This window comes from Nerophis ophidion, linkage group LG23 (genome assembly GCF_033978795.1).
Source record: "Nerophis ophidion isolate RoL-2023_Sa linkage group LG23, RoL_Noph_v1.0, whole genome shotgun sequence".
NCBI lineage: Eukaryota > Metazoa > Chordata > Actinopteri > Syngnathiformes > Syngnathidae > Nerophis > Nerophis ophidion.
The window spans coordinates 14,801,703-14,818,807 of NC_084633.1; the positions used below are offsets into that span (position 1 = coordinate 14,801,703).

A 17,105-nucleotide genomic window follows, 5' to 3' on the forward strand; every position below is an offset into this window, starting at 1 on the left:
TAGAATAAGTCATATTTTTGGTTCGTTTAATAGTTAAAACAAATTTACATTATTGCAATCAGTTGATAAAACATTGTCCTTTACAATTATAAAAGCTTTTTACAAAAATCTACTACTCTGCCAGCATGTCAGCAGACTGGGGTAGATCCTGCTGAAATCCTATGTATTGAATGAACATAGAATTGTTTTGAATCAGAAAAATATCGTTTTTGAATCGAGAATCGAATCGAATCGAAAAAATTGATATTTAATCGAATCGTGGGACACCCAAAGATTCACAGCCCTAATAAATACCGTATTTCCTTGAATTGCCGCAGGGAAATAGTTTGCGCCTGCTGGGTCAAACTCGCTTCCCAAAATAATTAGCGCATTCTTAGTATTACCGCCTGGTCCAACTCGTGACGTCACGAGTGACACTTTCCCTGTCATTTTCAAAACGGAGGAGGCTGATTTCAATACCGGTAATTTGAAATCGCATAAAGGGAAGGAGATTAAGAGCTATTCCATAGGATATAAGGTCCAAGCTTACATCACACTCAAATTTTTACTGCATACCTTTGGTAAGTGCCAGAGTGAGAAGAGGTTTTAAAATAATTAGCGCATGCTTACTTTTACCACCTGCCTATGGTAAGCGCAGGAGTGAGAAGAGGTTTTAAATTAATTAGCGCCCCGGCGGCAAATCAAGGCAATACGGTCAAAACAGAATACAATGACTTGCAAATACTTTTCAAGTTACATTCAATTGAATAGACTGCAAAGACAAGATATTTAATGTTCAGACTGAGAAGCTTTTATTTTTTTTTTCCAAATAATCATTAACTTAGAATTTAAAGGCAGAAACACGTTGCAAAAAAGTTGGCACAGGGGCATTTTTACCACTGTGTTACATGGCCTTTCCTTTTAACAACACTCAGTAGAGTTTTAACTTGTACTTACGGATGTAGCGACAAACTGTAGTTACTGACAGTGGTTTTCCGACGTGTCCCTGAGCTCATGTGGTGATATCCTTTACACACTGATGTCGTTTTTTTCTTGCAGTACCGCCTGAGGGATCGAAGGTCACGGGCTTAAGATCAGTGATTTCTCTAGATTCTCTGAACCTTTTGATGATATTACAGATTTTAGATGGTGAAATCCCTAAATTCCTTGCAATAGCTGGTTGAGAAATGTTGTTCTTAAACTGTTGGACAATTTGCTCACGCATTTGTTCACAAAGTGGCGACTCTCGCCCCATCCTTGTTTGTGAATGGTTGAACATTTAATGGAAGCTGCTTTTATACCCAATCATGGCACCCACCTGTTCCCAATTAGCCCGTGCACCTGTGGGATGTTCCAAATAAGTGTTTGATGAGCATTCCTCAACTTTCTCAGTCTTTTTTGCCACTTGTGCCAGCTTTTTTGAAACAATTTCCAAAAGTTATAGAGTTCGAACATTAAATATCTTGTCTTTGCAGTCTATTCAATTGAATATAAGTTGAAAAGGGTTTGCAATTCACTGTATTCTGATTTTATTTACATTTACACACCGTGCCAACTTCACTGTTTTTTGGGTGGTTTGTAAATTATGAGAATCATGTTGAATCGGTTCTGAATCGAATCGTCACTCAAAGAAATAAATGTTTGAGATGCGCTGCAAATGAACGTTTATGAATACACGAGTTATCCAAATAAGACCATATTTTTGCCATAGAAAGTCTGGAAAATATGTACCGTCTTATATTCAGGATTTAGAAATGTATACCTGCAATTTAGCAGGTGGCGAGTTAGAGCTTTTTTTCCTGTCACTTACACGCACGCACATGTTAGATAAACAAAACCAGAACACAATGATTTGCAAATCCTTTTCAACTTATATTCAATTAAATCGACTGCAAAGACAAGATATTTAATGTAACGTTCGAACTGGAAAACTTTATTTTTTGCAAATATTAACTCATATGGAATTTGATGCCTTTTTCAAAAAAGTTGGGCATAAGTGGTAAAAAAGACTGAGAAAGTTGAGGAATGCTCATCAAACACTTATTTGGAACATCCCATAATTGAACAGGCTAATTGGGAACAGGTGGGTGCCATGATTGGCTGCAAAAGCAGCTTCCATGAAATTCACAAACAAGGACGGGGCGAGGGTCACCACTTTGTGAACAAATGCGTGAGCCAATTGTTTAAGAACAACATTTCTCGACCAGCTATTGCAAGGAATTTAGAGATTTCGCCATCTACGGTCTGTAATATCAACAAAAGGTTCAGAGAATCTGTAGAAATCTTTGCACGTAAGCAGCAAGGCTGAAAACCAACACTGAATGCCAGTGACCTTCAATCCCTCGGGCGGTACTGCATCAAAAACCAACATCAGTGTGTAAATGATATCGCCACATGGGCTCAGGAACACTTCAGAAAACCACTGTCAGTAACTACAGCGGTATAGCTCGGTTGGTAGAGCGGCCGTGCCAGCAACTTGAGGGTTGCAGGTTCGATCCTAGTCGCTGCCGTTGTGTCTTTGGGCAAGACACTTTACCTACCTACTCCCAGTGCCACCCACCCTGGTTTAAATGTAAAAATTAGATATTGGGTTTCACTATGTAAAGCGCTTTTAGTCACTTGAGAAAAAGCGCTATATAAATATAATTCACTTCACTTCAATTCACCACAGTTGGTAAGTGCAAGTTAAAACTCTACTTTGCAAAGCGAAAGCCATTTATCAACAACACCCAGAAACGCTCGTCTAAGATGGACTGACCCAAAGTGGAAAAATGTTCTGTGGTCTGACAAGTCCACATTTCAAATTGTTTTCTGAAGCTGTGGATGTCGCGTTTTCCGGAAAAAAGAGGAAAAGAACCATCCGGATTGTTATAGACGCAATGTTCAAAAGCCAGCATCTGTGATGGTATGGGGGTGTATTAGTGCCCAAGGCATGGGTAACTTACACATCTTTGAAGGCACTATTAATGCTGAAAGGTACATACAGGTATTGGACCAACATATGTTGCCATCCCAGCAACGTTGTCCCGGACGCCCCTGCTTATTTCAGCAAGACAATGCCAAGCCACGTTTTACAAGCAACCTCTTTGCGTTTTGTATATTATTCATATTCAGGGTCAACTTACATTTGTGCCAATACGTTTTAAAACACTTGCGTTCACTCTCTGCCCCGCCTTTTTGAAAATTGTGGACGTTGTGTCTGTGGAACAAAGAGGATTATAACTATTCGGACTGTGATGGTATGGGGGTGTATTAGTGCCCACGGCATGGGTACCTTACAGATTGTGAAGGCACCATTAATGATGAAAGATACATACAGGTTTAGGAGCAACATATATTACTATCCCAGCAATGTTGTCACGGACGCCCCTGCTTATTTCAGCAAGCCACGTTTTACAAGCAACCTCTTTGCGTTTTGTATATTATTCATATCCAGGGTCAACTTACATTTGTGCCAATACGTTTTAAGACACTTGCGTTCACTCTCTGCCCCGCCTTTTTGAAAACTGTGGACGTTGTGTCTGTGGAACAAAGAGGATTATAACTATTCGGACTGTGATGGTATGGGGGTGTATTAGTGCCCAAGGCATGGTCACCTTACAGATTTGTGAAGGCACCATTAATACTGATGGATACACACTGGTTTTGGAGCAACATATATTACTATCCCAGCAACGTTGTCCCGGACGCCCCTGCTTATTTCAGCAAGCCACGTTTTACAAGCAACCTCTTTGCGTTTTGTATATTATTCATATCCAGGGTCAACTTACATTTGTGCCAATACGTTTTAAAACACTATCGTTCACTCTCTGCCCCGCCTTTTTGAAAACTGTGGACGTCGTGTCTTTGGAACAAAGAGGAATATAACTATTCGGACTGTGATGGTATGGGGGTGTATTAGTGCCCAAGGCATGGGTACCTTACAGATTTGTGAAGGCACCATTAATGCTGATAGATACATACTGGTTTTGGAGCAACATATATTACTATCCCAGCAACGTTGTCCCGGACGCCCCTGCTTATTTCAGCAAGACAATGCCAAGCCACGTTTTACAAGCAACCTCTTTGCGTTTTGTATATTATTCATATTCAGGGTCAACTTACATTTGTGCCAATACGTTTTAAAACACTTGCGTTCACTCTCTGCCCCGCCTTTTTGAAAACTGTGGACGTTGTGTCTGTGGAACAAAGAGGATTATAACTATTCGGACTGTGATGGTATGGGGGTGTATTAGTGCCCAAGGCATGGGTACCTTACAGATTTGTGAAGGCACCATTAATGATGAAAGATACATACAGGTTTAGGAGCAACATATATTACTATCCCAGCAATGTTGTCACGGACGCCCCTGCTTATTTCAGCAAGCCACGTTTTACAAGCAACCTCTTTGCGTTTTGTATATTATTCATATTCAGGGTCAACTTACTTTTGTGCCGATACGCTTTAAAACACTTGCGTTCACTCTTTTTTTCTCCTCCTTTTTGAAAACTGTGGACGTCGTGTCCGTGGAACAAAGAGGAATATAACTATTCGGACTGTGATGGTATGGGGGTGTATTAGTGCCCAAGGCATGGGTGCCTTACAGATGTGTGAAGGCACCATTAATGCTGAAAGATACATACAGGTTTAGGAGCAACATATATTACTATCCCAGCAACGTTGTCCCGGACGCCCCTGCTTATTTCAGCAAGCCACGTTTTACAAGCAACCTCTTTGCGTTTTGTATATTATTCATATTCAGGGTCAACTTACATTTGTGCCAATAGGCTTTAAAACACTTGCGTTCACTCTCTGCCCCGCCTTTTTGAAAACTGTGGACGTCTTGTCCGTGGAACAAAGAGGAATATAACTATTCGGACTGTGATGGTATGGGGGTGTATTAGTGCCCAAGGCATAGTCACCTTACAGATTTGTGAAGGCACCATTAATACTGATGGATACACACTGGTTTTGGAGCAACATATATTACTATCCCAGCAATGTTGTCACGGACGCCCCTGCTTATTTCAGCAAGCCACGTTTTACAAGCAACCTCTTTGCGTTTTGTATATTATTCATATTCAGGGTCAACTTACTTTTGTGCCGATACGCTTTAAAACACTTGCGTTCACTCTTTTTTTCTCCTCCTTTTTGAAAACTGTGGACGTCGTGTCCGTGGAACAAAGAGGAATATAACTATTCGGACTGTGATGGTATGGGGGTGTATTAGTGCCCAAGGCATGGGTACCTTACAGATGTGTGAAGGCACCATTAATGCTGAAAGATACATACTGGTTTTGGAGCAACATATATTACTATCCCAGCAACGTTGTCCCGGACGCCCCTGCTTATTTCAGCAAGCCACGTTTTACAAGCAACCTCTTTGCGTTTTGTATATTATTCATATTCAGGGTCAACTTACATTTGTGCCAATAGGCTTTAAAACACTTGCGTTCACTCTCTGCCCCGCCTTTTTGAAAACTGTGGACGTCTTGTCCGTGGAACAAAGAGGAATATAACTATTCGGACTGTGATGGTATGGGGGTGTATTAGTGCCCAAGGCATGGTCACCTTACAGATTTGTGAAGGCACCATTAATACTGATGGATACACACTGGTTTTGGAGCAACATATATTACTATCCCAGCAACGTTGTCCCGGACGCCCCTGCTTATTTCAGCAAGCCACGTTTTACAAGCAACCTCTTTGCGTTTTGTATATTATTCATATTCAGGGTCGACTCACATTTGTGCCAATAGGCTTTAAAACACTTGCGTTCACTTTCTGCCCCGCCTCAGGAGAGACCCGGACCCTTCCCCGCTCCAGCTCCATGGCGGCGGGCTTGGAGAAGAACGGGCGCTCCCGCGTGCAAGCCATCTTCTCGCACGCCGCCGGCGACAACGGCACCCTGCTCAGCTTCTCCGAGGGCGACGTCATCACCCTGCTGGTGCCCGAGGCTCGCGACGGCTGGCACTACGGCGAGAACGAGAAGAACAAAATGTAAGGCGGGCATCACGATGTTTCGCTCCGCACCCTAACGACTTTCTCCCCGTTTTATTTTATTTATTTTTTATTTTTTTAAACCAGGCGTGGCTGGTTCCCGTTCTCCTACACGCGGGTGCTGCCCGACAGCGATGGCGAGAAGCTCAAAGTGAAGTAAGCAAGTGGCAAGATTGCAGTGCGGTGCCCCCACCATGCCCGGCACGCTTCCCCATATACATTTTATAATAAATACAGAGCATTTATGTTCATAAATAAACCAGTCATCATCCTCATATGTAGTGTCTGTGTGACTTCCTGTTCCTGTTCAAACAGTCTTAGTGGTTGCGGTGTGTAACGGGTGGGGAAAAAAACATTTTTGGGGATTGAGCCGAAGGAAATCTGCCTAGCAACAAGCCGCTTTTATTTGTGCGATGAGTCACGTTAACTCTTCGTTGTATTTGGCTGTTCGAGGGTTACGATAATTGTTCTTAGTCTGAGGCTTTTCTTCCCCTGTCTGGCCAGTCTGCATCACGGGAAAAGTAGCAGCACGGGCAACTTGTTGGAGAGTGACGCATCCCTGCCCACGCCCGACTACGGCCTGACCGCCCGACTGTTGGCGCAAAGTCTAGCACAGACGCGCCCACGGCCCTACAGCATGGCGGGCTTTGGCACCCAGGTAGGTGACGAGTTGACACAGGCACTCACATCCGCCCTGGTGCACTTCTTCATCTTTTCAGTTCAGACATCCTTTGATCTCTGCTGCCACCTGCTGACCTTAATGTATATTTTATGTTTTTTTCAGCCTGCTGTCGAGGATTACGACGCTCGCTTCGCCACGAGGTAAGTTTTTTTTCCCACCCTTTAATTAATCGAAAGAAGTAAATCACTGCTCCTTTTTTTCAGGATAGCGTACTTTTAGTTGTTTCACTTTCAAAGCCATTTAGTCAGAAATATGTGATCATTTTGCTATGAATTACCGTATTTCCTTGAATTGCCGCAGGGCGTATAGTATGCGCCTGACTTGAATTACTGCCGGGTCAAACTCGCTTCGCAAAATAATTAGCGCATGCTTAGTAAAGGGAAGAAGATTAAGAGCTATTCAGAAAGATTTAATCCAATCCAATCCACTTTATTTATATAGCACATTTAAACAACAATAACGTTTCCAAAGTGCTGCACAGCCATGTTAAAAACAATTGTAAAAATAAATAAATAAAATAAAATAAAATAAAAAAATATATATATATTATGCTCCACCAATGACTGAATAAAAACAAAAAATAAATAAATATAAAACCAATAAAAACAATATAAAAACAAATATGATTAAAAACTATTTTAAAGGGTAAAATCAATTAAAACAGTAAAATAGAAATCAAAGTGTATAAAAAACACAGAGGACAACAGAGGACAGAGGACCACACAACTCACGTAGTGTTAAAAGCCAACGAATAAAAGTGGGTCTTAAGACGAGACTTAAAATACTCCACTGTGGAAGCAGTTCGAACATGGAGGGGCAGAGTGTTCCAGAGCTTAGGGCCGACCACAGAGAAGGTCCTGTCTCCCCTGGTCTTAAGTCTGGTCTTGGGCACCACGAGCTTGAACTGGCTCTCGGACCTCAGAGCGCACGCAGGAATGTAAATTTGGATAAGGTCCGAGATATATTGAGGTGCCAGTCCATGTAAAGATTTAAAAACAAACAGCAATGTTTTAAAATCAATTCTAAAATGAACAGGGAGCCAGTGCAAACTCTGAAGAATTTGTGTGATTTAAGGTCCAAACTTACATCACACTCAAATTTTTACTGCATGCCTTTGATAAGTACCGGAGTGAGAAGAGGTTTTAAAATAATTAGCGCATGCTTACTTTTACCGCATGCCTTTGGTAAGCGCAGGAGTGAGAAGAGGTTTTAAATTAATTAACGCCCCGGCAGCAACTCAAGGAAATACGGTAGTTTATTATTTCTTCGGTCAGCGGTCGACGAAATAAACAAACAGATTTGCATTCATTAATTGACAATTTTACACACCAAAAGGGTGCAGGCTGAAGTTCTTTCTATAAACAATCTCAAATACAAGATGAGCTTCATATAAATACAGTTGTGATCAAAATGATTCCACCCCCACACAATGTTGGTGTTTTAGCAAGTTGGACATTTATTCCGTATTTTGTTTATAGTCATATCAAATAAAGATGTGTCAAATAGACAAATGCAACTTAAATTGTAACACTGTATTTTACAAAATACCAAAAAAGGACATTTTTCTTAATAGACAAAATGATTCAACCCCCTAGTTCCATGCATCTTTAGTACTTAGTAGAACACCTTTTGGCAGTAATGACATCCTTCAAAGGTGATACATAACCGGACACAAGCTTCTTACAAGCATCTACAGGTATTTTAGCCCATTCCTCTTGGGCAAAGGCCTCCAGTTCATTCATATTCTTGGGCTTACAGGCTGCAACTGCCTTCTTCAAGTCCCACCACAGCTTTTCTAGAGGATTTAGGTCTGGCGACTGTGAAGGCCACTCCAGAGTCCTCCAGCCCTTCTTCTGCAACCACTCTGATGTTGATTTGGAGGTATGCTTGGGATCGATGTCCTGTTGGAAGGTCCAACGTCTCCCAAGCCTCAGCTTCGTCACTGACTTCATGACATTTGCAGCTAATATATCCTGCTAGGAAATAGAATTCCTAATGCCTTGAACGCGCTGGAGATTCCCGGTACCTGAGGCTGAGAAACAGCCCCAGAGCATGATTGACCCCCCACCATACTTAACAGTAGGAAAGGTGTTCTTCTCTTTGTAAGCTTCATTTAATCTCCTCCAGACATAACGTTGATTTATAAACCCAAAGAGTTCCAGTTTTGTCTCATCACTCCATAGAACAGTTTCCCAAAACCTTTGGGGTTTGTCCAGATGATTTTTGGCATACTGGAGTCTATTTTTTCTTGTGCCTGGTAGTCAGAAGTAGGGTGCGCCTGGGAGTTCTGGCATGGAGGCCTTCATCTCGTAGTGCGCGCCTTATTGTCTGGGACGAAACTTGCGACCCCCCCTCTGCAATGTCCTGTTGTAGTTCCTCAGCTGTTACCCGGGGGGGTTTTCACCACTGTACTGCACACAGCATCCTCTTTCTACCACGCCCAGGTAGTGTTTCCACTGTGCCTTTAGCTTTAAACTTGCGAATTATGCGCCCAACTGTGTCTCTTGGAATGTGTAATGTCTTTGCTATTTTCTTATATCCATATCCTTTCTTATGAAGAGAAATGACCTCCTCTCTTGACTTCTTTGACCACTCCCTGGACTTCACCATGTTGCAAATACTCCATTGACCATCTACAAGAAGCTGAGCGTCACAGTCTTTTTCAGTCAGTTTAATTGTTGCTCGTTATGGTTCTAATCACATCTACAGGTGTTTTCGACACCTGATTGAAAAGACCTTATTCAAATTCTGTTCTTAAGAGTTATGATCTTCAAGGGGTTGAATAATTTTGTCAATGAGATATTAAGAAAAATGTCCTTTTTTGGTATTTTGTAAAATACAGTGTTACAATTTATGTTGCATTGGTCTATTTGACACATCTTTATTTGATATGAATATAAACAAAATACGGAATTAATGTCCAACTTGCTAAAACACCAACATTGGGTGGGGGTTGAATAATTTTGGTCACAACTGTATGACATTTCCTTTACACAACATATTATAAATACACCTTGTACATACAGTTATCATAAAGTACCATTTATAAATGTTGACACATGTTCTTATGAGTGTTTGTCCAAACTTTTGTAATTAATGTAAACAAGGTTTTAATTTTAAATGCTTATTTTATACTAACATTTTGACTAACATACATAATAACATTCGTTTTTTTATTTGGTAACAGTATTACCAGAACATTGTTGTTTATGTTTTGTTACTTTAAAAATCAAAACACTTTTTTAAAAATATAGGTAAAGGGCACCTAAGATTATCCTATTCGACATGTAATAATTTTGCAATTGACATAAATAGTTTATATGTGTTTGTCCAAACGTTTAATTGTATATGCTTCTTTGATACTTTTGATATTTTTAAAGATATTTAACAGTAAATTCACTAAAGTGACAAACATATTTTCATAACAGCAACAATCTATGACACTTTTGTATAATCTCTTGCATCTTAGAAAATATTTTTAAATAAGACGTACTAAACTGCTGAATTCCTGCATTAGAGTCAAGGTGAAGACATTTTTTGGCCTAGAAATATGAATTCCTCATTTAATTAAATGTATTCCATCCGATTTTGATATCAAAAGAACGTAAATACTCGAGCGTGTGCGGGAATAATCCTGTCCCTATGTCTGTCCAGTGAGTGAAACTGTGAGTGTGTTTATTTACTTGTCGGGAGTGTGAGGAGAGGCGTTATCGATGTAGCGACGTCATGCTCAGCCGCCACTTGCTTGTCAGTCTGGACTGTCAAGCTATCTGCTCCGTGTTTTTAAAAGGGGGGGGCGGGACACTGTCCTCACCCCCCCCCTGACAAAAATACTAATCTTTGCTATATGCATCCTGTCAAGCTGAGGAGACAACTTCAGGATTTTCTCATTCCTAAACAAATTTGGGTTTATTTGGCCATGTAATTAAAAAAAAATTTAAAAAAATGAGGAAATGTGAAGTTAGAGCTTTGCAATGATGGCAGGTGGGGTGTTTGGAGTTGTATGTTGGATCAGTGTTTTTCAACCACTGTAGATACAGTCTGGTGTACCGTGGGAGATGATGCAGTTTCACCTATTTGGGTTAAAAATATTGTTTTGCAAACCAGTAATTATAGTCTGCAAATGATGTGTTGTTGTTGAGTGCCGGTGCTGTCTAGAGCTCGGCAGAGTAAGCGTGTAATACTCCTCCATATCAGTAGGGGGCAGCCGGTAGCTTTGTAGATGTCCGAAACAGCGGGAGGCAGCGTGCAGGTAAAAATGTGTCTAATGCTTTAACCAAAAATAAACAAAAGGTGCGTGCCTCTAAGAAAAGGCCTTGAAGCTTAGGGAAGGCAATGCAGAACGAATCTAAAACCAAACTGGCTGCAAAGTAAACAAAAACAAAATGCTGGATGACAGCAAAGACTTACTCTGGAGCAAAGACGGCGTCCACAAAGTACATCCGAACATGGCATGACAATCAACAATCTCCCCACAAAGAAGGATGAAAACTACTGTAATATTCTTGATTCTTAAAAAAAAAGTAGATGCGTGAAATATCGCTCAAAGGAAGACCCAAAAAAGAGAAAAAGCCACCAAAATAAGAGCGCAAGACTAGAACTACAACACTACGCACAAGAAAACAGCAAAAATAGTCTAAATAAGTCACGGTTTGATGTGACGCTACACCTACTTTGAGACAAGTGTCAGAGTTGCTTTGTGACGAACCCCAAGATGCAGAGAAGGAGGCAGGCATTTTGCAGGTAAACATGATTTAATTAAGCCTAAACAAGAACACACAAAAGGGGTAGAACAAAAAGCGCGCACCAGGCGGATAACAAACAAAAGGAGCTTAGCATGGAAGCTAGCAAAAACAAAAGGCTTAGCATGGAGGCTAACATAAACAGAACAGGGAACAGAAGCCGTTACGTGTTGTACAAAGACAAAATAGGAAGCAGGGAACAAAAAACAGTAAGCTACAAACATCTAACGAATTATAGCTTATCGCTACGCTGCAACAACACGACAGGAGCGACAATATCAATCAATCAATCAATCAATGTTTATTTATGTAGCCCTAAATCACAAATGTCTCAAAGGACTGTACAAACCACTACGACATCCTCTGAAGAACCCACAAAAGGGCAAGGAAAACTCACACCCAGTGGGCAGGGAGAATTCACATCCAGTGGGACGCCAGTGACAATGCTGACTATGAGAACCTTGAAGAGGACCTCATATGTGGGCAACCCCCCCACCCCCAATACAATACAGAAGCGACATGCGATATGTGACATCGACAATAATCCAGCACTGACTTGATGAACAAAGCAGGTAAAATAGGAATCGGGCTGATTGACACCAGGTGTGGCCAGGTGCCGCAGCTGAGGGGAAAACAGCGCACAGGGAAAAAAACAGGAAACAGACAAAATAAGAGCGCTGACAGGAGCTAAAAACAGGAAATACTAAACACACAGGAAAAACTAAAAAAACAAACGAACTGTCAGTGGCAAGCCTGACTACAAGAGCTATGTTGATGCATGCTTGGTTATGGTTTGAAGTCATATCCAACAATTGCGACAACGGCTTTTTACTGTCAACTGACTTTCGTTTAGTAATGATACTGACCAAGATGTAATTAGTGTAGTACCGCGATACTAATGAATCATTTTCATTAGTATCACGTTGTTGTCACGTCTAGTTTTTGCTGATTTTACGAGCAGACGTAAAACCGGGCGCCACCGAGCATGCAATGTGTAGACGGAAAAGAGAGAATGGACGCATCTTGGCTTAAAAACTAACGATAAAGGTGAAGTTATAACACTGAAACGTCCTCAGAAAAAGGTGATTTAAGACATGGTAAACGAGTCAGCGGGTAAAGTCTAGCCCCAGTCTGCAGTGTTTTAGCTACTTCTAAATCACTAATCCTGGCCTCCGTGGCGACAAATAAAGTAAGTTTCTTACAAGTATCATTATCACTGGAGGACGAGGAATAGCTAAACGTGCTTCACTACACACTACTCACCGGCGTCAAAATGTAAACAAACACCATTGGTGGAGCTACACCTAACATCCACTGTAATGATACCAAGTACAGGAGCGTATCCAGTCGATACTACTATGATTACGTCAATATTTTTTGGCATCGGATTGGTACCCAAGTTTATGGTACAGTATGTAAAGTATCAAACAACAGAAGAAAAAGTGATTATTACATTTTGACAGAAGTGTAGATAGAACATGTTAAATTAAGCAAATATTAACAGTAAATGAACAAGTAGATTAATAATTCCTTTTCTACCACTTGTCCTTTATAATGTTAACAAAATAATAGAATGATTAATGAAACAATATGTTACTACATATGTCAGCAGACTAATTAAGAGCCTTTGCTTGTTTACTTACTAATAAAAGACAAGTTGTCTAGTGTGTTCATTATTTTATTTAAGGACTAAATTTCAATAAAAAACATATGTTTAATGTACCGTAAGAGTTTTTGATAAAATAAAGCTAATAATGCCAATTTTTGGGGGAGGGTCCCTGTTAGGAACTGGTCAAGGGGGGACCCCGGGATGCAGAGACGGGAGGCAAATTTGAATAACAAAAGGGAATACATTTAATCAGTCCAAAAAGTGCAACAAAAAGCGATGGGGCAGAATATGCACACCTTGAAAACTAAATGAAGCCGGTTCCTCAGAGGTTGGCAGTGGAAAAGCCGGGACGCACTATAGCGCAGGGGAAAAAGTCTCTGCTGCCTCAGGGAGGCTAGAAAACAAAATACAACAAGGTTAGGAAATACCAGAATAAGGAAAGTCAACATACCGGTCTGACGGGGCGAAGCGGGTACATGCATGTAGGAGGTGCAGGGTCAAAAATGAACCGATAAGGACCAGTTGTGGGCGACGAGCTTATATACTCCTCGGTCGAAAATGGTTGCAGGTGTGTCGAGTGCATACTTGCCAACCTTGAGACCTCCGATTTCGGGAGGTGGTGGGTGGGTGGGCCTGGTCGGGGGTGGGGCGGAGGCGTGGTTTGGGGCGGGGGGCGTGGTTAAGAGGGGTGGCGTATAATTCACCAACTCGAGTATTTCATATATATTTCATATATATATATATATATATATGTATATATATATATATATATATATATATATATATAATATATATATATATATATATAAATACATAATATATGTATGAAATACTTGACTTTCAGTGAATTCTAGCTATATATATTTATTTTATTATATATATAAATAAAATAAATAGTTGAATCTCCGACAGCACCTATCAAATACACAGTAATAAAAACACAGTTCTACTAACTGTACTGTGCTTGCTGGTTACTAAAAAAAAAACAACAACACTTACCTTTCACTATTTGAGTAACCTTTGTTCTGCCATTTGCGTATTGGCGAGCGATCACCGAATCCGGGAACATCCTTCACGGATTTGTTGTAGACATCCGCAAATGAGATCGGGATGTTGCTTCCAGCTATCAGCATAGCCATCTTTGTCTCAGCATAAGATACACCATCAGGTCTCCATTTTGCGAGGTGGGCCATAATACTGGGTTGTGAACGATGCTGCGCTGTGGACGCTTTGTCCTTCCCTGAACGTTCATGGCTGAATATCCGTTCGACCGCCGTGTTTAATGGAGAAGTCTGTTCTACAAAATTTACAGGCAACATATCCCTTTCCCCTTCGAACTCTCCTGGATAAACTGAAATTCTTGATTCCAATCGTTCTGGAACTTGCAAGCGTATTTCTTAATTTTGCCCGTCGACGGTGTAATATATTGGGTTGGAGTCAATAACCAGGCGACGTGATGAAGTTACGTTTCTTTACTGTGGGCATCAGAACAACAGACTCCCTAATGCATGTTCCTTAACTGCACTTAAATGTAGAATATATTTACATTCTATTCTATGTACAGTAGATGGCAGTAGTGTCCTGTTTAAGAGGGTCAGGTCTGACTCAATGTTGGGGGGCTAGCTCCGCTTGAATTTCGGGAGATTTTCGGGAGAAAATTTTTCCCGGGAGGTTTTCGGGAGAGGCGCTGAATTTCGGGAGTGGCAAGTATGGTCTAGTGTCCGCCCCTCGCTGGAGGCTAACGAGCTGAGGAAACAAATCACAAGGAAAAAAAGAAGGCAGGGAAATGAAAACAACACAGGTCCCCTTTATTTAGAAAAGTAGCAAAATAATTTTGATATCGGGACAACTACTTGGCTCCAAAAAAGGTTGAAAAACACTGCGTTAGTTCCCAAACCACACCCTGCCTCCTCCTCCTCCTCTTCCTCCTCCTGTCCTGCTGGTGTGTCCTGTCTCTGGCCATTTCTCTCTCTTGAGTGTGTCCGACCTGGCAAGCTTCCTTCTCTCTTTGTTCCACAGTGACAGTCCTGATGGCAAATTGATATCGACTGTGTGACAACACACATTGTGACAGACAGCTGCCGATAGCACAGGGGGCTCCTCCACCCTCCTCTTAGCCTCCCTCCACCCTGCTCTTTGCCTTCCTCCTTCCTGCCACCCCCCCTGTCCTCCTCCTCTCTCCTCCTCTTCTTCCACCAAAGGCCGCTCTCATCCCTCCTTTCTGTCCTCTCTTCCTTCCCCCGGGCGCGTCCTTTCCTGCTGCTGATGGCTGCCTGGCGGTGGTGGCGGTGGGTGTCGCTGTTGGACAGTAGCGGTTGGTGGGTGGAGGATTGCGTTGAGCGCATTGACGCCCGAGGCGGGGCCTACCTGCTCGGCGTGCAGCGATACGGACTCTGAGCAAACGTTGCTCGCCTGCTTTGTCTTTTTCATGCATGTACATGGTTGTGTCATTTTGTGGCGCTCAAAAGAAAAGGAGGTTCATGTACTGTACAAGTGCCGAAAAACGCCATGGTGACGGCGACACGGGATCTTGTTTTGTTTTTGTTTTGTTTATTTCCAATTAAAGGCTTCATTATGCTACAGCGTAGTCACCACGCCTGCTTTAGGGGGGGAATCCACAACTTAACTTAATTCGCTTTTTAGCTTGCGGTATAGTACGCACATATGGGTTTTGAATTTGGTACTTTTATAGGCACAATGCAAAAAAAAAAGAAAAAACTGAAAAAATATAACATACTACAAAACACAAAACCACATTGTAGAATTCGTAAATAAAAACAGAATACAATGATTTGCAAATCCTTTTCAACCTATATTCAATTGAATAGACTGCAAAGACAAGATATTTAACGTTCCAACTGAAAAAATTTATTTTTTTGGAAAATATAAGCTCATTTGGAATTTTTTTTTTTTTTTAAAGCTGGCACAAGTCGCAAAAAAGACTGAGAAAATTGAGGAATGCTCATCAAACGCTTATTTGGAACATCCCACAGGTGAACAGGCTAATTGGGAACAGGTGGGCGCCACGATTGGGTATAAAAGCAGCTTCCGTGAACTGCTCAGTGATTCGCAAACAAGGACGGGGCGAGGGTCATACCTTTGTGAAAAAATGCGTGAGCAAATTGTTTAAGAACAAAATTTCTCAACGAGCTATTGCGAGGAATTTAGGGATTTCACCATCTACGGTCCGTAATATCATCAAAGGGTTTAGAGAATCTGGAGAAATCACTGCACATAAGTGAAAATATTATGGACCTTCGATCCCTCAGGCAGTACTGCATCAAAAAAATGACATCAGTGTGTAAAGGATAACACCACATGGGCTCAGGAACTATTTAGAAAACCACTGCCAGTAACTACAATTGGTTGCTCCATTTGTAAGTGCAAGTTAAAATGCTACTATGCAAAGCCAAAGCCATTTATCAACAACACCCAGAAACTCCGCCGGACTTATGCAAAGTGGAAAAATGTTCTGTATTCTGACGAGTCCACATTTCAAATTATTTTTGGAAACTGTGGGCGTCATGTCCGCCGTAACATATAGAAATAGATTGTTCTAGGCGTAAAATTCAAAAGCCAGCATCTGTGATGGTATGGGGGTGTATTAGTGCCCAAGGCATGGGTAACTTACACATCTGTGAAGGCAGCATTAATGCTGAAAGGTACATACAGGTTTTGGAGCAACATACGTTGCCATCCAAGCAACGTTATCACGGACGCCCCTGCTTATTTCGGCAAGACAATGCCAAGCCACGTGTTACAACAGCGTGGCTTCGTAGTAAAAGTTTGCAGGTACTAGACTGGCCTGCCTTTAGTCCAGACCTGTCTCACATTGTAAAATGTGTGGCACTTTATGAAACATAAAATACCACAACGTAGACCTAAAAAGCTTGCCTGATTGACATTCACGGCACCCGAGGGTCTTGTGAGATGACGCTGGCTGCTGCCAGTTCATTATTATGAAAAAATGACAGAGAGGAAGGCGAGAAACACTTTTTATTTCAACAGACTTTCGCGCCGTCCCTTCCGTCAAAACTCTAAAGGCCGACTGCACATTTCCTATCTTCACAATAAAAGCCCTGCTTCATGCTGCCTGCGCTAACAAAAAAAGAG

At 41.4% G+C, this 17,105-nt stretch overlaps 1 protein-coding gene across 4 annotated transcripts in view; it reads left to right on the forward strand.

Annotated features, from left to right (window-relative positions):
- Nucleotides 1–17,105, forward strand: part of baiap2a (BAR/IMD domain containing adaptor protein 2a) — a 256,159-nt gene that overhangs the window by 222,862 nt on the left and 16,192 nt on the right. For 2 of the 4 annotated variants that reach the window (XM_061884945.1, XM_061884943.1), the window contains exons 10-13: nt 5,758–5,959; nt 6,047–6,115; nt 6,464–6,617; nt 6,744–6,781. In XM_061884945.1, the coding sequence (XP_061740929.1) occupies nt 5,758–5,959; nt 6,047–6,115; nt 6,464–6,617; nt 6,744–6,781 (463 nt within the window). Of the gene's footprint in view, nt 1–5,757; nt 5,960–6,046; nt 6,116–6,463; nt 6,618–6,743; nt 6,782–15,011; nt 15,282–15,304; nt 16,932–17,105 lie in introns of those variants that run through there. The other 2 variants (XM_061884942.1, XM_061884944.1) reach the window with 2 other exon arrangements.